The sequence below is a fragment of the Hemiscyllium ocellatum genome, chromosome 3 (assembly GCF_020745735.1).
Source record: "Hemiscyllium ocellatum isolate sHemOce1 chromosome 3, sHemOce1.pat.X.cur, whole genome shotgun sequence".
NCBI classification, from domain to species: domain Eukaryota; kingdom Metazoa; phylum Chordata; class Chondrichthyes; order Orectolobiformes; family Hemiscylliidae; genus Hemiscyllium; species Hemiscyllium ocellatum.
Window position 1 is genome coordinate 73,862,412 of NC_083403.1, and position 25,307 is coordinate 73,887,718.

The window sequence follows — 25,307 nt, forward strand, 5'->3', positions numbered from 1 at the left end:
AACTCAATTAGAAAGACAAGACCTCTCTAACAAATCTGTGCTGACCATCCCTGATTAATCCCTGTACTTTCAAGTGTTGATTAATCCTGTCCCTCAGATTTATTTTCCCAGTAATTTATCTACCACTGACATCTAACTAACCACTATAACTGATTGGTCTGTAATGACTTAGCTATCCTCCAATCATCTGGCACTTCATCTGTGGCCAGCAAAGTATTAAGTATCTCCAAAAAGGCCCCAGCAACCTCCTCATCTTCCACAGCAGCCTGGATACATCTCATCAGGCTCTCAGGAATTATGCATCTCTGTGCCTACCAAAGCATGTAATATATTTTCTTTATTTTCTCTGGGATGTGGTGTTGCTGGCTGGCCAGCATTTATTGATGTTGCCTTTGAGAAGGTGTTGGTGAGCTGACTCTTGAATTGCTATACATGCCATAGCTTGACCTACAGTGCCATTAAGTAGGAATTACAGTATATTGATTCAGCCACAGTGAAAAAAAAATAAAATATTTCCAAGTCAGGATGATGAATGGCTTGGAAGGGAACTTGCCTTTGAGACAATAGTGGGTGCTCCCATGTATCTACTGTCCTTGTCCTTCTAGATGGAAGTGGTCATGGGTTTGGAAAGTGCTGCCTAAGGCTATGTGATGAAGTTTTACTGTGCTTCTTGTAAATAGTACACACTGCTGCTTTGAGCATCAGTGGTGGAGGGAGTGGAAGCTTGTGGATGTGGTGCCAATCAAGTGGCTACTTTGTCCTGGATGGTGCCAAGCTTTTTGAGTGTTGTTGGAGCTACACTTATCCAGGCAAGTGGGGAGTAGTCCATCACACTCCTGATTTGTACCTTATAAATGGTAGGCAAGTTTGGGGAGTCAAGAAGCCAGCATGTTCTTGAAGAGTGAAGGCAATAGATCCAAGAAATCCTGGATATCATGGGATCTTGTGAATTTGATAAACAAAAGGAAGGAAGTATATGTCAGGTACAGCACATTAAAAACAGGGCGGCCCTTAAACTGTATAGAGAGTATAGGGTGTTGCCTAAAAAGAAATTAGGAGGGCAAAGATGGGCCACAAAATAACTTCGGCTGATCGGACTGAGGAAAATCCCAAGGCATTTTATCAATATGTTCAAGTGAGAAGAGTACCAGGGGAAGAGGGGACTTTTAGCGACCAAAAGGACACTTGTGAATGGAGGCAGTGGATGTGATTGAGGTCCTAAATGAATACTTCTCATCTGTATTCACGTTGGAGAAGACATTGTAACTGGGGATTTCAGTTGGAATAGTGAGGTTCTAGGACATATTAGGTTAATAAGAAGGTGAGTTATTCCCTCAATCATCTTTCCAGACCTCCCATGTACATTATCCTACCCATATCTTTTTTTTGCCTACGGGATTGTCCTTCCATTTATTCTACATCTGATTGGACCTTACGCCCAAATTTACCATCTACTCTGTGCCTGTGCCCTGCCAAATTAATTTAAAACCTCCGTAAGAGCAAAAGCACCCTCCCAGTAAGGATAATCGGAGCCAAGACAGTTCAAGTGCAATACTTCCAACTTGTACAAGTCCTGCCTACCCCAGATGTTGTCCCAATGATTCAAAAATCTGAAGTCCTCACTCCTACCACATCCCTTTAGCCACATGTTCATCTGACCTATCTTCCTATTTCTATACTCAGTAGTACCAGGTGCTAGAATAATCCAGAGATTACAACTTTTGCACTCTTCCTCCTTAATCTGTGACCTAACTCTCTAGATTCCTAATGAGGAATTTCTTTCTTTGCCATGTCATTGGCATGGACAGTATCACGACTGCTGGCTGTCCATTCTCCCCCTTCAGAATGCTCTGCAGCCACTCTGAGACTTCCCTGACCTTGGCACCAGAGAGGAAACATGTCATTTGAGAATTTTATTTGCTGCCACAAAACTACATGTCAGTTCCTTTTACAATCAAGGCCGCTATCGCTAAAGCTTTCCCAATTTTTTTGCCCACACCCCGCTGTACAGCAGAGCCAACAGTAGTACCACAAACTTGGCTGTTGCTGCTTTCCCCTGAGCGACCATTTCCCTCCCAGTTGTATCTAACACAATATACTTGAGAAATGGCCACTGGGGTCTCCTGCTCTGCCTACCCACATTTACCACTCCTCTCCCGCTAGTACTCCAACTGAGCTTGATCCACTCCACTCCTGCTCTGAGGTGAGTTCGATCCACTCCTCTCCTACTGTTGCTCTGATTGAGCTCTTATGTTTTTTCCCCGTTTCTCTGGATCTCTTTAGCCCTGAGAACTGTAACTAATTCCTTGTTGAGTCATTGGAACATCCTTCCTGTAAATACCCTCTCTAATCATGTTAGAATTGTATCAGTTTCTATGAGACTCCATTTCATTCTTCTAAATTATATTCCAGTGAATATAGTCCTAAGCGATCCAGTATCTCTTCATACATCAGTGCTGCCATCCCAGGAAACAGTCCAGAAAGCCTTTGTTGCAATCCATCCATAGCTCAAATATTCTTCCTCATATGAGCAGACCAAAACTGTACACCATACTCTAGGCGTGGGCTCACCAAGGCGCTGACAATTACAGCAAGACATTCCTGCTCCCATACTCAAATCCTGTTGCTATGAAAACCGACATACCATTTTTTCACTGCCTGTTCAACCTGTCTGCTTTCAGTGACTGGTGTTTAAGGACACCCAGATCTCATTCCACCTCCCTCTTTCCCAATCTATCTCCATTCGGATAATAATCAGCTTTCCTGTTTTTGCAATCAAAGTGGATAACTTAACATTTATCTACATTATACTTCATCTTCCATGTGTCCACTCAATCAACATGTTAAAATCACACTAAAGTATCTCTTCATTGTTCTCACAGTTCGCCCTCTCATTCAGCTTTGTGTCATCTGCAGACTTGGAGATATTACAATTGCATCAAAATTATTAGTATATATTGTGAATAGTTTTGAATTATGTAGATAAAGTTAACACTATTAACAAAAGCATACCATGAAACAATAGTCCCTTGAAAACATTAATGCCAAAACAAAATACTGCTATGTTATGAAGTAATATTCATTACAAATCCATAAGTTGATTACACTTCCTCACATTCTGAATTAAATAGCAGAACCTCAGAGTAATATCTCTGGATTATTACCTGAGCTATGAACAAATTGGCAAACAGTCAATAAAATTAGGGAATGTGTGTGACTCAAATGCTGGTGTGGAGCACTGATGGTATGATACTGTCACCAGTGATAATGTCACTAGAAATCTGAATTCTAAGCTAATGTTCTCGGAACAAGGGTTTGAGCTACACTGTGGCAGGTGGAGAAATTTAAGTTCAATTTTAAAAATCTGGAATAAACTCAACAATGCAACCATTGTCAATTATTCCTTCCTTTGGGGAAGGAAATTTGCTGTCTATACCTAGTCAGGTCTACATGTGACTCCAGACCCAGAAAAATGTGGTTGTGTCTGAACTGTCTTAACAATAAATTCTGAACAAACCGGCTGACACTATCTTAGATCCCCATCCATACACCCAGTGAGCCATTGGTAGTCTGAAATTTCCCTTCACTATTGACATAGTGGTGCAGCAGCTGCAAATGATCACTTCTCATGGTACATAGGTGACACAGCTAATACTTGCTTGAATATACAACTGTACATTCCTCCATCTATGACTGTTTAAGCGGCAGGTCACACAGCTCTCCAATCTTTCAGCTACATCCCATCTTACATACTTATCTAAGTCATTACCATGCTTTCCCAAATGCCCAACATAGCCCAGTTACTAATCAGTGATGATTGTCAGATTTCTACATACAGGAAAGCCTTCAAATCCTTCAAAATATTAATTTTTATTTAAAATCATCAAAATCAAACAGATATCAAACAAACAGAAGCTGCATTTGATTCTTGGAACTCAAAAATAAACTGCATGCTTGTTGAGCTCCAACAATTTACAGTCAATGACTGATCACTGCATCCTACTGGAACTGGTGTAATTTAGGTTGTTTCTGGTTCGCATCTGACACAGTTGCAATCTATGGTGCAGGGTGTGATGTTCCTTCTGCTTAATGTTTTCATCCTGCTCCTCAGAAAACTGCCACTCTCCCATTTCCTCAGCATCCGTCGCATTCCCTTGTTGCCTGCTAGGCAGATCACGGCATGCCTTTATGTGGCACACTCTATCTAGAACATATTGAAGGATCTCACCAGTCCATTCCAAACAGAAAAACATCATCTTCATTTGGCCTATCATTTCTCCACCATGACCCTCATCGGAAAATGGGCTCAGTTTATGCCATGCCTCAGTTAAAAGTTGTATAATGGAGTCATCAGCTATGATCAAAGTGGGTAGTCTTCAGTCTCCTAATAATCATCTTTGAAGTCATCTGGATCATCAAACACAACAGTAACATGAGAATTCTCAAGGAAGTGTGAGTTGTAGCAGCTCTCAGGGCCCTGGGCACAAAACCTCTAGAAATTGAAATCAGTGATCACAGATCATTCACAGATTCTTGATTGAAAGCAGTTGAGACCAATATATTTGCATGTTTCAAGAATGAGTTTGATATAATTCTTAGGCCCGAAGGGATCAAAGGGTAAGAAGAGAAAGTGGGAATAGGATACTAATTCAGGTGATCAGCCATGATCACATTGAATGGCGGAACAGGCTAGAGAGGCTGAATGGCCCACTCCTGCTCTTATTTTCTGAGCTTCATTGATGGAATGCAATCCTTTTCAACTGACAAACTTCGTTACAAAACGATATAACCCTGAAAGCACAATGTGTGTACTGTTGATTGCGCCCTGTGTCTGAGGGTAACCAATGTTGTCAACAAATCCTCCTGCCCAGGCCTCGTCACAAGATAACACTCACCTCATTACGGGGAAATGTGATGACGCAATGTGATCTGGCACAAATGGCATCAATGTTTGACACATGCCTGGGAATTCGAGGAATCTCATAGAAGTCTCCAGAGGCTCCCTGGAGTGAGCCGAAAATGTTCATGCAGCTGTAACGTTGATAGCCACAGGAGGAAATGGCCATACACTCCCTTATTCATAATCAGATTTTAATACTGATTAACATCTTTGCAGGCATACAATAAAGGTTCATCAGATTTGTATCTGATATGGGATTGTTCTAACAGGAAATATTGTGCAAACTAGCCCTCAATCCTCTAGAATTTCAAAGAATGTGAAATAATCTAATAGAAACCTATCCAAAATCTGAAAGAGAAAGACAGGGTAGAAACACGTAAGATCTTATCCCCAACTGGGGAATCTAAAACTAGGGGACACTATTTAAAAATAAGTGGGTATTATTTAAGAGCAGGATGAGTAGAATTTCTTTTACTCAGAAGGTTGCAAATCTTTGGCATTCTCTACGTCAAAAAGCTATGTAAGCTCAGTGTTTCAGTATAGAGTGGTAGTGACCAAAGGAAACCATACTCGATCCCTTACAGTAATATATATCCTCCACAATTATTGTCTGCTCCACATCCCTGCACATGTTATTCTGAGGACTGAAGGCAATTTCCCCACTTCCCTGCCATATCATTGGTTCCTGACAACTGCATCCACCTTTGATTTTTATTAAGCTGACCCCACCACTGCAGACTTACTTGGGCACACAGCCCTGACTTATCTGACCAGGTCCCTGACTGATCACTCTGCAGCTATCCAACTAACTTACTGTGATTCTCTGGTCTATTTGCACTAAACATACAGGGTTGACTATGGTGTGCTCCCAGACTGATATGCAGTCCCCTGACCCTGACACCTATAAGTGGCCAACTGACCATTTCTGAACACCCACACTGATAGTAGATGCTACCCTTCACTGACTTTACCATGACCGCCTGAATTATGGCAGCCCCTTCAATTCAAGTGAGGATTACTGACCTTTGACTTAGAGAAAAAGCCAATGATGGATGCACAGGCAGTGTATTTTCCATTCAGGCTGCTGGTGCATGCTGTGGGTATAAGAATGACACAGCCATGCACATCTTACCTCCTTGACTGACGAGTGAAGACAAATACAATACGCTGCCTGTGTCTCTCTAACTGCACTAAACAGCCATGCCAGACAGAGGTACTGTGAGTCTCCATGACTGAGGTGGCAAAGTAAAGCAAGATGAGGAAAAGCAAGGCAAGGCAAGACTGTTGAGAGTATATAGGTCAGTGCTTCATGAGTGGGATCTAAGAATGCCAGCAACCAGCCCTGAGGTGCAGACTGGTCCAATCCATGAGCTAGTTACCTGTCCCTGCCTTAATGTGCCCTGGCAATGAAAGGTGCCAGAATGCAAAGTGTAAGATGGTGAATTTTAACGGGAAAAACATTGAAAGAAAGCATAAAATGGGAAATACAATTCTAAAGGAGATGTGAAACAAAGGGACCAGCATGCATATGTGCACAGACCTTTGAAGGTGGCAATACAGGTGGAAAGAGTAATTACTAAAGCATACAGTAAGTAGTCTTGGCTTTATTATTAAGGGTATAGAGTATAAGAGCTAAGAGATGAGGTTGAACTTGCAAAAGACACTTAGACCTCAGCTGGAATATTGTGTACAGTTCTAGTACCACATTTAGGAAGGATGTGAATACACTGGAGTTGGTGCAGAAGTGATTTACAAGGTTGTTTTGAGGGATGAGAAATTTCAGTTACAAGGATAGATTGAAGAAGTTGGAACTGTTCTCTGTGGAGAGAAGGAAGCTGAGGGGAGATTTAATAGAGATTTTCAAAATCATGAGCAGGCTGAATTGAGTAGATAGGGAGAAGAACGTTTCCACTTGTAAAATGATCAAGAACCACAGGATACAGATTTAAAGTGATTGCAAAAAGAGCAAATTTGATGTGAGAAAAATCTTTTTCACATAACAAGTAGTTTGAGTATAGAATGCACTGTCTGGAGGCACGTTCAATTCAGGCATTCAGGAGGGCATTGCTGATTATTAAATAGAAATAATGTGCCACAGTATAGGGAATAAGCAGGAAATTGGTATTGGTAATGATGCTTATTTGAACAGGCAGTGCATGTATGATGGGGCCAAACAGCCTACTTCTGTGCCATAGCAGACTCTAAACTGCAGCATGGCAGTGCAGAAGCATTCTGTAAGTGGATTGGAGATGTACCATGATGATCCAGAGAGGCTGTTACATGTCACATACCAGTGTCTGTGGCTGCTATCTATGCTGTGTACACTGAGACATCAGTGACAAATTCCAAAATGAAGGTCCAGAGGAGTAAGTGGTGATGTTAGAAAGAAAATAAGGGAGATTGTTTATTTATTTTTTACTTATTGCTTTAGAAGGTACAATGCTAGGTGGGTTAGGGGTAGCAATGTACTAGAAATGAATCAAGCAAGTAGGACGTAGAGTCACTGACTAAATAATTTTATAGAACACATAATTTGAAATAGTTAGAAAAATCAGAGAATTACTCAGCTATGGGGAGAGAGGAAGACTGGTTTGGAGGATAAGGGGAATGGCAACAAGTGTTAGTGACAACTGAATTGATGGTTTCAATCTCCAGTAAAAATCCATGAGTTCCCTCACTGGTTGTTGCTGAAGTTGGTGAACAGGGCAAGGTAGGGTTGAGGTATCAATCAACAGTTAGCTATTATGTGTACATACGCTAACAAATAATAATGTTGCAAATTAATGTGTCATCATTTGCTCCTAGTGGCATTGCTGTACAATGAAAGTCATGGGCAGTCAACAAAAGGTATGTTTCTCAAAAGGAGAAACTGCCTAACATAATAACATTTCTGAGATATAACAAGGCATTATCAGAAATTAACAATGTTAATTAACAGGAAAGGAGACATAATTGAATAGCTAAAAAAACAACACAAATCTGCAAAATGGCAACCACCGAAGGAATATCAAAATAGCATCAACAATTTGAAAGCAGTGATAGATGAAGATTGGAATTTTAGTGCTAAAAATTGGATGGAAATTGTTAATATTCACTGTTATCAAAGAAAAGTTCAACATGACTGAAATGCTGTGCAACATTTTAGAAATAATACCAATGGGCCAAAACACTAACCCGAACCCCTGATTGTCTATTTGCTTAATTGACAACTTATTTTGTGTTGCACAGTGCAGCACAGCCAGTTTGAAAGGCATCTTGCATAAAAATAGTAAATGCCAAAAGCATTGGTGGAACAGTTGCTGAAGATTAGCATGCAGGTGCAGCAGGCAGTGACGAAAGCTAATGGCATGCTCTCCTTCATTACAAGAGGATTTGAGTTGGAGTAAGAATACCTTTCTGCAGTTATATAGGGCCTTGGTCAGGCAGCTTTGGTCTCCTAGCCTGAGGAAGGACATTCTTGCTATTGAGAGAGTCCAGTGAAGGTTCACCAGACTAATTCCCAGGTTGGCAGAACTGACATATGAAAAAAAGATTGGATTGACCGGGCTTGTATTCGCTGGAATTTAGCAGAGTGAAGGTGGATCTCTTAAAAGCATGTAAAATCCTGATGGGACTGGACAGGCCAGATGCAGGAAGGATGTTCCCAGTGTTTAGGCAGTCCAGAACAAGGGGTCACAGCCCAAGAATTAGGGGTAAGCCATAAAGGACTGAGCTGAGGATGAATTTCTTCAGAGAGTTGTAAACATGTGGAATTCTCTCCCACAGGAAATTGTTGGGGCCAGTTTGTTAAATATATTCAGGAGGGAGCTAGATGTGACCCTTGCAGCTAAAGGGATCATGGCGTATAGGGAGAGGGCAAGAATGGGATACTGAGATTGCATGATCACCCATGATTATATTGAATGATGGTGTAGGCTTGGAGGGCTGAATGGCCTACACCTGCATCTATTTTCTATGTTTTTATGTTTATATGTTCTGATTTTTACAAATATGACATGTAATGCAAAGGTGGAACAGTACTAACAAAATTTTATTTGCATCACGTCAGGGAGGGAACAGGTCCACCATTTATAATTTATAGTGTGGAAGCAGGCCATTCAGCCCATCAAATCCACATCAATCTTGCAGAGAGCATCCCATCCAGACCCACCTCCCTACCCTAGCCCTGTACCTCTGCATTTCCTATGACTAATCCACCTAGGCTGCATATCCCTGGACACTATGGGCAATTTAGCATGGCCAATCCAGCTAACCTGCACTTCTTTGGATTGTGGGAGGAAACTGGAGCACTCAGAGGAAACCCATGCAGACACGGGGAGAACGTGAAAACAGACAGCCACCTGAGGCTGGAATCAAACCTAGTTTCTTGACACTGTGAGGCAGCACTGCTAATCACTGAGCCACGATGCTGCCTGAGCCACAGTAGTAGGATTATGCAAAGTTTTAAGTATCTCATAATAGGAAGAGTTTTACAAATGTCATTAGCACGTGCTGTAAATTAAGAGGGATATGTGATGACAAACTATTGATTAAATAGAAAATATAATTTTCACAGCTTGAGCAGTGACAAATATCATCACTGAAATACAAAGTTAACTCAAGAGTAAACTCAGCTTAGGAGAAATTTTTTTACATAGAAAATTGTAAATACAATGCAATATCTTGACATAAATAAGTCAAAAAAGAGAACATGTACCTTTAAAGTAGATCAAATGGCTTATTTCTTTGTTGTAAATTGTTATTTATATATTAATAATATTTTAAAATTATGTCCTGTATACAGTTGTTGCTCTTTACCAACAATTGAAGGTTTCTTGCAAAATGACATCTGCAACTTTCCAATTCTGTGCATGTATTTTCAAATGTACATTTGCATTTTGTCATTTATTGACTCCACAGATGACCCATCACCCTGCTCATCCAGTGCAGAGAACCCAACCTTCTCCTCAGAGAATGGTAAAGTACCAGTCCGTATTGAATTCACTGGCAAGGAGGCACCATCTGCAATCACTGAAGGAGGGCAGGTTGTTGCAGATCATCATCACCAGTTTTCAAATCTTCAATAGTGCTTTGTTAGAATGCATCACCATGGCAAGATTTTTCTAAACTTCTAATTACTATTCCAGAGTATGATGCAAAAATGAGCACAGCTATTGAATCAAACAATGCACCACTTAATTGCCACTATGCAATTGAAGTACAGCCAGCAGCTAGATATTACATAACTCCATGCAGTGTGTTTTTGACACAGAATATGAAAGCTTGGGTGACTACACCACCTTCTTCCGACCCACCACTATAATATAAAGGTTGGGCAGGCACTGAAATCAACAGCCCTCCACCATATGTAAATAAATAATGGTCTGTTGAACTCATTAAAAGCTCACTTGGCCCCATAATACACTGCCCATGACAAAATGTAGGTATGCGGGCAATGGGACAGGAGACAGGAGCCAATTTTTAAACGCCAAAATGAAGAAAGTTGCATGGAAGTGGGCATGTTTTGCATGTTTTGGGAGCATTCCCCCTCCCAGAGTACTGGCTTACCTTTTCTTCCAATTTCCAATATGCCCTGGCCTCTGCAGACCCTCTCACCCTTGATGATATCTCGGATCTCAACCTCCCTTAAAGGCTCAAGATTTACCTTTGGAAGCCACGATCCTCTTTGGGCTTCTTCCTGCATTACCCATTGTTCTTAGTGCTATGACCCATCACCCTGTTCATCCAGTGCAGAGAACCCAACCTTCTCCTCAAAGAATGGTAAAGTACCAGTCCGCATTGAATTGCAAGGAGGCACCATTTGCAAACATTTGCTATAGCACCAAGCTCTGGTGTTGATAGGAGTGATGGAACTGCCAATCAAAGAAATTGCCCAGTAGCTTTTGCAGGTAGGACTTACTCCTAAGTGAGAGTTGATATTCATATAGTTTAGCCATCCTACAATTGTGCCCATTGGGCCAATGAAAGAGTTGAGTTCCAGCAGATATTTTTTCTCGTAACTTTCTGTCCCAGATACACATTGACAAGATTTGGCTTTATAGCATTATGTCTTGAGCTGACTACAGTTGGGAGAAATAGCCCTTTTGCATATTTCTATGAAATATAGTTCTATCATCATTTTGTGAGGAAGACTTTAGTTCAACAGCCATTGAACTAAGGCCATGGTGGTTCCTTTTCCCCCATCCTCCTCTCACAGCTCCATTCGTCAAACAACCCTATAGAGTTTCCTAAGTAATGAAATCTTATCAAAGTTTTTGTATGGTCTGCGAAGATCATTGCACTTATAGTTATAAGTAAATGTTTTTAATATCTATTGAAATGAATAAAGTGTAGTAGAAGCATTTATACTAAAATATATTAATTGCCAATAAGAGATGTGATTTATTATTTATAATATCCTATCAGTCATTGAAATAATCTGCACTTGTTCTTTAATATGTCTTCAGCAGAATGTCACTTCCTATTCCAAGCAGATGTTTTAAACCTTGTGTTTTTTTAGCATAGTTTTCAACTTTCTGTAATTGTTTCTACAACATCATGATGATTTTTTGCAGTACTATTATCCTTCTGACAACAGCAAACTGTACACAACCAAGATGTTCTATTGATTCAAATTACAAAACTTAAATATACCCTCCACGTACATGTTGCAAAGATGTCTGATGGTAGAGTGGCTAGTATTCCTGCATCTTAGCCAGAAGTAGCAGATTCATGTCTCACACCAGGATGTGATGGCCACATTAAGATGTGTTCATAACATGGCCAGACAAGTTGATTGTTAACCTATAAATTCTTCTAATATGCCGATGGCAGGGGGAGGTAGGGATAGCCATGCTTTATGAGGAGGGTGCCTTTCAAACTATAGCCTCTGGTAACCAACTAGGGGCTTGTTCCCAGAAGAAACTAGCTATTGAAACAGTCTGAAGTATGTGTTTTCTCTACCTCAGGAGCTTCAAAGGTGTTAATTTAAAGTAATGCACTGCCCTTGTATGATACAAAGTAAGTTTGTGGTGCAAAGTAACAGGTAGTAATATTCACCATTACTCTATAATGAAAGAAAATGCCTTCATTCATGATAGCTTTATTATTATTTCACCCACACATTCTATAAAATAATAGTTGGATAAGATAATGGCGAGTAGTTGGATTGGGATGACTGCTGATGTAAAGTATAAACACCAGCGCAAACCAAATGGACTGATCACTGATACCTGCGTTATATTGCCCTGTGTGTTTTCTATATAATCTCACTGGTTAGTACAGTGCCATACTTTCACAATTTGCAAAAAAAATGTAATAAATGTCATCACTTCAAGATATTAGTGACCTCAATTTTAAAAAAAGGGCTATGCAACGGAACAAAAATTATATTTTGCTGGAGAATACTGTCACTCTGTCAGGAAAAAAAGATTGTTTTATCAGTTATCTTACATATGCAAGAATCAGAAGTTGTGTATAATTTATTTTGGGGTTTGAAATTAATCTAAGCATGTGATCAAGCATTTTGCTTCATTGCAAGTTTTTTTTCTCTGTACCAGTTCCAGTATTTTCAAAGTAATGAATCAAGATTGCATTTTAAAAACTTCTACGTACAAAGCTCTTTGCATTTCTACAATGACTGAGATGTTGCTTGTCCATCTTGTCTGATACTTTGAGAATCTAATAATAATCTGCACATTCAATTCTTCATAACCTTTTCAGATGTAATCTCACATTCATGACATGTTACTCTACTGTTTAGTGAGAGAGTCATGAGAAATAATGACACAACATTCAAAGCCCTAATTAAATATTAATAATATCTCTGTTAGGTTTGGTAGAAATATCAGGTAATAATACAATATACCTGAAAGCAATGCACTTGTTGGTTATAACTACATTGTAGGAAGTTTTACATACAATCACCTAGCGAACTGTCAACCTACTGTCAAATGTATTGTTCAGTGACTGATAGTTTGCCTGGCTACAGCACAAAGTCTTTCTTTGCAACAATTTTAAACACTTTTTCCCCCAAAGTTGGCAATAATACGTTTCACTGACAGCTTCACACTCTATCAAAATCCACTTGAAGCTACAATTGTCCATTTGTAGTTGTGGAAAGGCAAAAAATTCTTTCTGTAAGTGAAACATCAAACATTCAGCCTTGATCTTGTTCATCTGTTTCGAACTTTCTTTGGTAACCTTCTTCTACTTTTGGATGCTACAGATGCCCTTAGATTGTCATAAGCTAAAAGCCAACACATAGATTTGTACACACACGCAAAACCTCTGTAAGCCATTGCATTATTTACATTTGTATTGTATTAATCACTTTGAATCATGCAACCATGCTTTTATTTCTTTCTTATTAATGAATGTAAACTGATTGTGGTGAAGTTCTGTTGTGCTGTGTTTGTCTCATGGATTGGCAAAGAAGAAATTGTTATCCTGTTTGATAAACAGCATTATAGAAAGACTTGGGAAGTCATTTTAAAAATAGCATTGGAGAACTGTGCCCTAATACTTTAAAAGTACTTTCTTCACTCCCCCAGCATTGAAGGAGATAAAGGAATTGGCGATCATACCCACACAGCTGCCTTTGTTTATTCAAGCAAAGCCTTGAGAAAGGCTCAGAGAGCATATACAGCTGCATATTGCTTCAAACATGGCAGCGATGTAATTGAAAATGGATTAAATGAGCTAAAATCAGGTATTACCTTATATGATGAAGTCATAGCAAGAGAAGATATAAAAAAATCGCTGCCGCCAGCTACAGCCAGTTGGCCAGCTGCTTCAAAATCACATCAAATGATCTGTTGATAGATTGACCACATGAGACAGACTTTGCTTTGTAGGACTTCTCAGCAACCAGTGTCATTGTATGTACTACAAAAACATAAATTGCTGGGAAAGCAGAGTTAACATTGAGTCCAGTGATGCTTCTTCAGAAAGGGTCTTCTTCCAAAACCATTAACTGTTTTCTGCCCACTGATGCTGCCAGACCTGCTGGATTTCTCCAACAATTTCTGTTTTTGCTTCAAATTTCCAGCAACCATCGTTCTGTGTTATTTCATTGTATGTACTGTTGTGTAATAAAGGAGGAGCACATTAAGTGGAACTGTGTCCAAGTTGTTGCATGCCATTGATATCTGGGCCAAAATCATCAGACCCAGAAAGAATGGGTTGTACAGAACTTCCTCCCCTGGTGACACACATTTTAGAATCTCAAGATAATTAAATAAACAAAGTCCTTCAAATAACAGTTGTAACAAGCATTTAAAGACAGAGCTTTGCTAATAAAACATTTAAATTTATATATATATATATACACATACATACAGATGGAATTTCCCCCTCTCTGTGACATAAGTAATGATGGGGAGGCTGGGAAAATATGTGAGTGAGAAAATCAGATTCTCAATGTTGAGATTTTGATCTTCCTGGCAAGCCTTAAATGGTGACCAGAATACTGCCATTGAGCTGCGACCTTCTTATTTTCATACAAGTGCTTCTCATTAAAGCCCTAAGTCTTTGTTTGTACACCCCTTCCAATTCTGCTCCCTTTCCTTGATAAACTAGATGATTCAGATTTCAGACATAAACCAGAGCAAACACCTGGCAGCTACACCTCTCCAGATATTTGTTCCATCCATTATCCAATTACTTTTTCACATTAGTGTCCCTGTTTGCTCCTCGGTTACAATTCTCCTTGACACTTTGTCCACACAAGTCAGCAGCAGCAAACCACCAGCCTCACCACATCCTTAGACCTGTTGTTGGATCAACTCACACACCATTTCAGCCCTTCAACACTTTGCTTTGGAGCTGAGAGACACTTATGACTTGCATGTTCTTACATGTTGTTTTGTTCACAAGGACATACAGGCATCCTATTGCTGTGAGATTTGGGGGCTTTTCAAGCACCATTACCTAACATAAGTAGTCAACCATTTGTGAGCAATTTTCAGGTAGTTATTGAGTTTGCATATCATACATTAGTTAATTAGGCAAATAAAGGGAAATATACAACCTGTGACAGATGAGAACACATTACTAAATCTGAAGCAATTCTGTAGAATGGAGAAAGTGGCAGTGGGTCTCTTTGATTTGGAGTGGTGGGATTGTTTCACAGTCTCTGGTGGTAAAAGTGTTGGTTCTCCCCTTGAACCTCTGGTCTTCTCCCAAGAAGGTAATAGTTCATTCTCCTGGACCTGCTTTTTCACTCACTTCCCACCTACTCCTCTTAGTATGTCTTATTTTGGGGGCTGGCAATCTATGCTGCATCAATAACCTCTCTGAATCTTTTTGGCCAATGACTATGCGTGGTTGTTTGTGATGTGAGGATGATCATAGTCTCCCTGTCTGCCTTCATCTGAAGGTTAGTTTACCATTCTTTCTAAGAACAAAAACTTCTAATTTTCCCAAACAGAGGGCTTGGAGATGTAGAGGGATTGGATATTCATGGTGAAGAAGAGGCATTGGAGGCTGGGGATACGGAAGTCTTGGAGGAGGTGGAGGGCGTGGGTGGTGTCTCGAACGTATGTGGGGAGTTCCTGGACGAGGTGGGAATAGGACAGTATCGTGGTAGGTAGAGATGAGTTCAGTGGGGCAGAAGCATGCTGAGACAATGGGTCGGCCAGGGTGGTCAGGCTTGTGGATCTTGGGAAGGAGGTAGAATCGGGCGATGTAGGGTTCCCAGACTGAGGTTGGAAGCTGTGGGTGGGAGATCTCCTGAGGTGATGAGGTTCTGTATGGTCTGGAAGATAATGGCTTGGTGATGTGGGATGAGGTCATGGTCAAGGGGGCGGTAGGAGGAGGTGTCTTCAAGTTGGTATCTGGCTTCAGCGGTGTAGAGGTCAGTGCGCCAAACTACCACTGCATCCCCTTTATCCGCTGGCTTGATGGTAAAGTTGGGATTGGAGCAGAGGGAGTGGAGGGCTGCGCATTGAGAGGTTGGAGTGGGGATAGACAAGTTGAGGCCTCTGCACCTCCAACCAGCATGACCAGGGCCTCCAAGCCCTCCATTTCTTCCTCTCCCAATGTCCCCAACAGTACCCTTCCACTGACACTCTCATTCATTTGGCTGAACTGGTCCTCACCCTTAACAATTTCTCCTTCGGATCCTCCCACTTCATCCAGACCAAAGGGGTAGCCATGGGCACCCGTATGGACCCCAGGTATGCCTGTCTCTTTGTTGGCTACATAGAACAGTCCGTCTTCCGTAGTTACACCGGCGCCACTCCCCACCTCGTCCTCCACTACATTGATGACTGAACATTTCAACCCCAGGGCATCAATCTGGACTTCACCAGTTTCCTCATTTTCCCTCCCCCCACCTTCCCCAGTTCCAATGTTCCAGCTCAGCACCATCCTCATGACTTGTCCTACCTGTCTATCTTCCTTTCCACCTATCCACTCCACTCTCCTCTCTGACTATCACCTTCATCCCCACCCCCATTCACCTATTTTACTCTATGCTATTTTCTACCCACACCCACCCCCCTCTCATTTATCTCTCCAACCTGCAGACCCCCTGCCTCTATTCCTGATGAAGGGCTTTTGCGCAAAACTTTGATTTTCCTGCTCTTTGGATGCTGCCTGACCTGCTGTGCTTTTCCAGCACCACTCTAATCCAGACTATGGTGCCAGCAGTGTAAATGCAGGAAGGTCCCAGTAGTGACAAACACGACCATGTCTCTGGCTGCAGGGTTCCCTGAGAATGGTATCCAAGAGTTCATTAGTATCACTAATAAGAGAAAGAGTTGAAGATTACATGAGAAATTCCATGTGAGCTGTGGAAGACCTTATGCCATGAATTTCACTCGCCAAAGATAACTGAAAATAGGACAATCCTACTTGTGGATTATTTAGTATTAGTTTCTCTGCATTTCATAGAAGACTAACTCTAATGTCATCAATCAACATCAATTTGGGCAACGTTCTTGCAGTTTTCCGACAATTAAGTTAGCTAAGGGCTGCACAATGACTCAGTGGTTAGCACTGTTACCTCACAGTACCAGGGACCTGGGTTCAATTCCAGCCTTGGGCAACTGTCAATGTGGAGTTTGCACATACTCCCCGTGTCTGCATGGGTTTCTTCTGGGTGCTCTGGTTTCCTCTCACAATCCAAAGATGGGCAGATTAGGTGAATTGGCCATGCTAAGTGGTCTATAGTGTTAAGTGTATTAGTCAGGAGTAAATCTAGGGTAGCGAAATGGGTCTGGGTGGATTACCATTCGCAGGGTTGGTGTGGACTTGTTGGGCTGAAGGGCCTTTTTCCACACTGTAGGTAATCTAAACAGACATTTTGGCTTCTTGTTATTTATCAAACCAGTTCTCCAAATATAACAGCTTTGAAGTATGTCTGTTCATTGGTTTCAGTTTGTAACAAATCAATAACTCTACTCATTTGTGGAAGAAAAGCCTGCAGCTTTTAACAAGTTATTTTAATTCAAAAGCTTTATGGTCTTCGTAATGCATGCTGCTATGATTGGTCAGTTTCTGTATCGTCTTTTGTATTCCATTTAAACTACTGGCACTCCCACTGAGTTTAATTGCTTTTCCACATTTCAACCATAAATTTAACTTAAAGCTAAATTAGTCAAAAATATTATAGCTTCTCACAATCAATACATCTTAATACTGGCTAGTGTAGCAGCATTCAAATTTCTTTTCTCCAAATGCTTGTGTAAGAATATCAGTGCAGTTCTCATCAGGTCACAGGGCCAATTCTCTTCCATTCTATTAGTGGTGATGCTTTTTTTCCCCTGGTTATTTATAATTATTTAATGTTGTACTCTAGATACTAGAGTAGTAGTAACCATTGTTCCTTTCAAATGTACTTTGTTGTGGGACACGAGACTTGTAGTAATTTGTTTTCAAGGGTTTGAATATAAATAATCTGAATGGGAGGATCAGTAGGTTATAAAATTATAATTATTACAATTTTCCAACCGTTAAGTTAGGTAAACAGACACTTTGGCTTGTTGTTATTTATCAAACCAGTTCTTCATGAATCCTGGATCTGATAGTTTGAATTTTGAATCTGCTTAGATACTGTTTCAAATATCATTTTTCAATTTCTATTATATGATTGTAATACCCAGAGTTCTACCTCACTGGAGCCACACTGGAAATCAAGTCCCACTATTCTCAGAGTTGTATAAAATCTTTAATTTTGGGGACAAGTATACAAAATTCCCGAATTTACCTGCCCTTCAGACCCAAGTTGACAGAAAGTATGGGCTAAATTTCTATGCTTAACAGGAATTGTTATTAATTACAAATCAATAGACTCTAGCTACCATCGACATATAACCCTACTACTGGTACAGTGTCACTATCTGTGAGCCAGGAGACCTGGGTTCAAGTCGCACCTGCTTGAGAGGTGAGAAAAAAACATATCTGAACAGGATGTTAAGAAAATACACATATAGACGGACAAAAAAATGGTGTCATGAATGGAGGAAAGGTGGTTCAATGCTTCCTGTCCAGAAGGTTCACTGACATGATCCTTTTGGTTTGTCAGGTCCTGCTGCTCCACAGTAATCCTTCTTCAGGTGTTTTTACTTGTTTGCAGGCAGTACATGGTGACTTATTCACACATGAGGCCTCAGACTTAATGGTTAAGTATCACACAGTTTACAGCAACTGATGAAGGAAATAACATGTCTTTCTTCAGACTGGAGATGTGCTTATTTAACTTCAGAGAAAGTACAGCTCCTTTCTTTCTGAAGGTCCAATAATCCATGAGCAAACATTCATATGAACAAGCTGTTCAGCTACCTGGGAGCCAATCATAGTGTTTGGGGGCAAAAAGCCTTTGTCATTGGATTGGGGAATGGTGACCTCTATCAATCAGCTACCTGTTACCAGCCAAATCTCCATTCACATACAGCATTTCATTCCAGCTCATCTATAACTTTACCTCCCGATTGCTTGAACAATAGCAGTGTAAACAATACTTAAAATGAATGTCAGATATATTGCTTGCAAAAATGTGCAGTAATCCTTGATCTCTAAAACAGTTTCTTACCGTTTCAATCCACAATCAAAAGCACAGGAAAAATATAAATATACAGGCTTTATACTGGGACCTTTCATGGACGATAATTTTTTAAAAAGAAAAGTTCTGACTGAAGGTGATCACAGTGGTCACCAGATTGAACCAAGGACATGAAGACATTAATTATATTTTAAAAAGCATTGAAATTGAGATCTGTGCCTTCTGGTTGATTTACATCTTTCTGAAATTTTTGAATATTTGGATGAAAGTCACCTCCAAATTTTCCAGTTTTAAAAAAACAATGCAGCCAAATATGGGAATATAGAAGTGAACTGTATTTCAGAAAAAGGTTTCGGCAAAGAGGAAAGGAAGTGGCTTAGTAACAGCAGCAGGGAAAGACTCTTTCTCTCCCTTTCTTTTCTGTGTTTCCTTTGTCTCAAAAAAAATCACCTGGTGATAAAGCAAATTGGAAGAACATTCATTCACTAAGAACTCAAAAGTGATATTAAAGTTTACTACTACTGAGGATTTAAGTAATCAATTAACAGCTATAATCTCAGGTTAAAATCTAAAACCTAAGAACACTGTTGAAATTTCAATACTACTGAAATTCCTTTTGTACTACACACTCTCCCCTTTTAAACTTTACATTGGTTTTGCTCGTGTTTAATGATGTATTTTATTATTTTTCTTAAGGTTAATAAATAATAAAACTCTTATTTCTTCCACTTAAGAAAATCTTGTAATTGGCTCCTTCATTTTGACTGGTGCTATTTTTAATTGAAGTATGATATGGCTGCATGCTTTACAAAAAGCATTTAAAATCTTTGTTGTGGACAAAACAAGTTGGTGGTGGCTAAAAAGCAGGGAGCTCCTTCCTTAGTTGTAATAAATCACATTAGGTGTTGCAATGCAGATTTCTGGATGTAGTGGTAAAGAGTGGCAAAATGTTCATCCAAAATCTAAATTTCACTGAGAGTGCACCGTGATTTTTGATTCCAACAGCTTGGATTAGTTGGATACTTAAAAAAGATGATGATTTCAATCATTTTTCAGTTTGCATGTCGGTATTGCTGGTATGGAACTGCCCTCTAAAATCATAGAATTCTTCAAGTTCTGCTGGGATCAAATGTGTTGAAAATGCAACTGTTATTTGAAGTTTAACAAATACTTGAACATTTAAGCAATATTTGATTCATTTATCTTTCAATTTATCATTTTAGGTCAAAATAAACTGGCAACTGGATGCCTTAAAATTCTTCTGACTTCGAACTTTTCACACCTTAATTTCAAAGATTCTAGTGGTGATAACTTTTTATTGTGCAATGTGGAGCATGGCTGACCATTCTTCAAGTGATGGCCCAGCCCAGAGTCTTGGGACAACAGAAGACCCAACCAAAATGCAGGCAGGTGAAATACTTCAAAGATTTGAAACTGTACACCACAACCAGCAATCTTCCTCCAGTTGGTTGGAACATGCTGAAAAGTAATGCTGAATTTTGATGCCTCGAAGATGAAGCTAAAGTATTGTTGCCCTCTGCAGGCTAATATGAAAATCTCATGGCATTATTCTCGTGTGATTCCAGATTGCCAATTATAACTGCAAGTGTTCATCAACAAATTAGATTAACTGTTTATGTTTCAAGGTCATTGTTGAATATATATTTTTCTGGATTAGCCAGACATGGTGAATTGAATCAGTGCCATAGTTTTACTAAGGATTAAATAATGCAACCAAATGTGAGCTTCTTTTCATACAAGCAGCACATTTGCCTTAATACATGAAAGTCTAAACATCTGTAAATGAGTTCAAATCTGGGCATTTTTTATAATGTTAAAACATTTCCTGAACGATTACTGGTGGAGTTAGCACTTTCTGATAAACTGCTATCACATAGCTGTGCAGAAGATGCTTTGCATACCGAAGGTCTTCAGTGAATAGCCCACATCATTGTTTTTTATTCCTACACAAAAGTAAATGTGAAGCTGTGGAGGAAATAGGCAGCGGTAGTATATGTGAATAGTTGAAAGCCTTGATAGGTCATGTGAAATAAAGCTGAAAGAGCCAATCAAATGTGGTAGTTGAGAATAGTGAAGAGAGATTTGTTTCTTATTCCCACTGCTTCTGTTGTCGACTAAAACTAGATATTGTTTTCTATCTTAATGTATACAGCAAGTATTAAGTTTGAACACAGGGATATATGTACATTTACATGCATTTATGAAAATTAAAGGCTAGAAGTTGTATTTATTGTTATTTTTTAATGCACCAATCTGTTGAAATACTCTGTGGTGTTCATCTTTGTTACTACCTGTATCAAAGGAACAAGACTTTCGTATCTGTGTTAGTGCTCTGTTGGTCCTATGGTATTTGGGGGAAACAAAATCTGCAGTAAAATATGTCTCAAACATATGTCTTAGTTGTATTTGTGGTTCATTGTTATGCTTCACTTGGTAATTTGGCAGGACTACTAAGAACCAAATTGTAGTGATGTGCTTGTAAAAATGTTCTCTAACTGCCATCTCAAAAACCCCTTTTGTTTTTTTTTGGCAAATGCTTTGATCGATGACAAATGTTGCAACCCAGAGTTATACTTCCAGTTTTTAAATTTAAATCTCTATTTATGACATTACAAGATTTCAGTGATTATTCCATTGCTAACATAATACCAGAGCATTTCAACTTCACAATCTTTCCTTTGAGATACACATTTGATGATATGGTGAGTAAAAGCAGATTGCTGATCCTCATTTGATGATATTGATAATAATCCAAAAGCCAAGGGAAAATGTTATCCAAAAGGAAGTCTACTGTCTGTGCAAAATGTAATTATTTGAGGTCATGTGATTGTCTGGATTGGGATCCTCAGTAATGTAAAAAAAATGTAGACAAAAACTGCCTTTGAACTCAGCTTACATGAGCTGCGCTTTAAGAATGGAAACCTGGGCTGACATATGTGGATTTGTTTTTGCCTCAATATAGTCTGAACATCACAGGGCAGAGATTCAGCTTGGGTAGGAGTATAAAATATCAAATCAGCCACCTGCTACAAATGTTTAATCAACCTATTCATAGATAATTATGACACATCTCTGGCGCAATTGGAACATGAATGTAGGCCTCCTAGCTCAGAGATAGTGACAGTACCACAAGCCACCAGTTAGATTCCTAATTCAATATTCAGTCCTATTGACTTCAAAAGCTCTGAATATGAGATAGTGGATGTCAATGAATTGGATATCACTTGTTCTTGATTGCCACTCCAAGATGAATTTCTACCCCCACGGTTCTCTATCAACATCATCCAAAACTGAACAATATTAAGAATAGTATACATATAATAATTTTGACATAATTAGTGAGTAGTCAGATTGAAATAATGACTGCATGCTAAATGATTAAGCCCAGTCTTAGTTTGTCTGTATAATTCTACAGGGGAGTTTACAACAGGGCCAGTGAATGAATTTTTATCTTCACCAAATGTTATCCAAAGAATGAAAATTGGACATCTTCTATGAAAGGCAGATCATCTACTTCACCAGAATCCTGTTCAAGTAGTGAAGATGAAAATTGACCCACATTCTTTTCCATGCTGAACATTTATTTTCTAGCTGCAGGTTATACTGAGGGATGTGTGTTTCATGTTGGATTACAAAAAGAAGAACAGATGGATTTACATCTAAAAAGTCCAATGATTGAAACCAAATTTAACAATATTAAGTTTACACTTTTTTTTAACAACTAATACCTGACTTTTTACTATCAGATTTCTTCTTTGAAGGCTACTAGTTTCCCTATGTACTTGCACAGCTTTGTGGGGTGGGTACTTTGGAAAAGGCTTTTTTTTAAAAAACAAATACATTTTGCAAGAATATATTGCTAGGGCAAAGAATTTAATGCTGTGTGTATTTAATAAAATCATGTTTAACAAAATATCATTAGTCTAAAAAATGCCATTATTACTGATTTTATCATTGCCACGTCTAGGAATAAAACTAAATACTTTTTCTCCTGACCATCATCTAATGCAAACATCAGTTCACTGGTAGGTGAGAGCTCCATTTGAAACAATCAATCGATTCATCATTGAATCAATCAATCAATGACAGCTGCTCCTATTCCCTAGCAATATGCTGGTCAATTGCAATCAAGGTGCATGTTGGTAGCACCATACTCAAAGGAGTTGACATCTCCCCATTAAGGTGAAGATGATCATTTTTATTTCCCACAACAAATATTCATATACTGATCAGTCCAATTCATGTTTTGGATTTGCACCTCTACATAATTGAATTCACACATTTTATTTGCAAACTTTAAAATTCAGAATACCTTAATCATATTGTAACACCATGTCAAATGTGAATGAAGTTCCTTTTTAGATCTTTCATCTGGGAAGGAAGGCATAGGACTGAATTTTACAGCATGCAACGGGTCTTACCAATATCCTCCCCTTGCCCACATAGCTGGTTAAGAGTTTGGGAGGGCAGCCTACCCATGGCTTCCCTACAGTAGTTTGAAAGTGGGAGCAAAGTCAGTTGCTTTAAGGCAAGACCTATGTTGCTTTCTCAAGAGGAATTCCCACCTTAGAGAGCAGTCAGCCATCTCTGTAATCCCAGCAGTACCAGTTGGGTACAGTGATCACTACTGGGAATACTAGCAGTCTTGTTCCACTGAGAAGCCCCAGTAGGTCAATGGTGTCATCAAGCATGGTGAGGTGGGTAGTGGGTTAGATTTAAGAAGCTAAAAGGAGGTTTAGAATTGGGGTGGAGGGTACAAAGGACAATGCCTCTAGTGGGTCCAGAGACCCCCACAAGGGTGGTCGTCTTTTGTTTAACGAGTGTCTAGGATAGGCTGAAGGGCTAAAATTGTTGATGATATTCAACAGCTGCATGACCTTGAATGAGTCCTGTGAACATTCCCATTTGCGTTGAAGATGGCACAATCAAAACTTGCTTTTCTGTACTTGCTATTTGTTACACCATATAAGAGAGAGAATTCTGTCCCGAGTCATTGGACTTCATCGCAGACTAGGACTGTGAATGGTGCCAGGAACAACCTAAGCCTACAAACCAACCATCAACCAAGGGGTCTCCAAGAGGCTTATTTTTTATTTACTCAATAAATGTTGATTTCTTTTTCATCTTTTATTACTACTCACTTAATAAACGTTCATATTTAATCAAATTGCTGTTGTCGAGTCTTCTCTTAACTACATTTAACCAAATCCCAACACAACAGCTTAGTTCACTTTGTGATCCAAAATAACAAGTGCCTCAGGCTTCTGCATCTCCGCCCAAAATCCCCCCTCAACCACCACCAAATCTGTAAAAATTCAAAACGGTTAGCACAGGTAGTCAGGTGGTAGGAAGACATCCACAAGATTTTAGAAACACTTCTGACTGCAAGCCCAGCAGAAGGAGAGTGCAACACCCAGCCTACAAGGCCAGATATTCCTTTCTTGTTGGACTTAAGCATAAAAGGATCATCTGGGTGAAACCCAGAAATTGAGTAGCAAAAATCATTCATTTATGCTATGTACATGTGGAGCCTGCCAATTTCCAACACTTAACGTTAGTAAACTCTCGTCAGGCAGGTTGTAACATGTATATAGACTCACCCTACCTAGCCAAGCTTTTTACACTCTATGCAGGTGAATCTTGCATTTAAGTGCAATAACACAAATAGCTGTTGAACAACATTAAGTATTCCAATTCCAGCTGGCTGTTATGGGTTTTAATCTCTGGATTACTGGCCAAGCCACGTGCAAATTGGCGTAGGCCAGAATCAGGGAATTAAACATGTGACTGAAAGAATAGTGTATGTAAGTGGGATTCCTTATAGAACATAGAACGATACAGCGCAGAACAGGCCCTTCAGCCCTCGACGTTGCACAGACCTATGAACTATCTTCAGCTCGTCCCCCACACTATTCCATCATCAGCCATGTGCTTATCTAAGGATTGTTTAAATTTCCCTAACATGCCTGAGTTGACTACATTGGTAGGTAGGACATTCCACATCCTTACCACACTCTGAGTAAAGAACCTGCCTCTGACATCTGTCTTAAATCTATCACCCCTCAATTTATCGTTATGTCGCCTCATACATCACCCTAGGAAAACAACTTCCACTGTCTACCCTATCTAATTCTCTCATCATCTTGTATGTCTCCACCAAATCCCCTCTTAGCCTTCTTCTTTCCAATAAGAACAGACCCAAGTCTCTCAGCCTTTCGTCATAAGACCTTCCCTCCAGACCAGGCAACATCCTGGTAAATCTCCTCTACACCTTTTCAAATGCTTCCACATCCTTCCCGAAATATGGCAACCAGAACTGTACACAATATTCCAAGTGTGGCCGCACTAGCGTTTTGTATAACTGCAACATGATATTGCGGCTCCGGAACTCAATCCCTCTAT

General features: G+C 39.6%; 1 protein-coding gene across 2 annotated transcripts in view; it reads left to right on the plus strand.

Annotated features, from left to right (window-relative positions):
• nkain2 (sodium/potassium transporting ATPase interacting 2) overlaps nt 1-20,975 on the plus strand; it is a 500,783-nt gene extending 479,808 nt beyond the window's left edge. The window contains exons 7-8 of one of the 2 annotated variants that reach the window (XR_009640984.1): nt 9,800-9,856; nt 20,108-20,975. Coding sequence is in view for 1 of the 2 variants with exons in the window: in XM_060821200.1 (XP_060677183.1) it covers nt 20,108-20,117 (10 nt within the window). In the remaining variant the exon portion in view is untranslated. The remainder of the gene's footprint in view (nt 1-9,799; nt 9,857-20,107) is intronic. The other variant, XM_060821200.1, reaches the window with a different exon arrangement.
• Nucleotides 20,976-25,307: the final 4,332 nt, after the last annotated feature.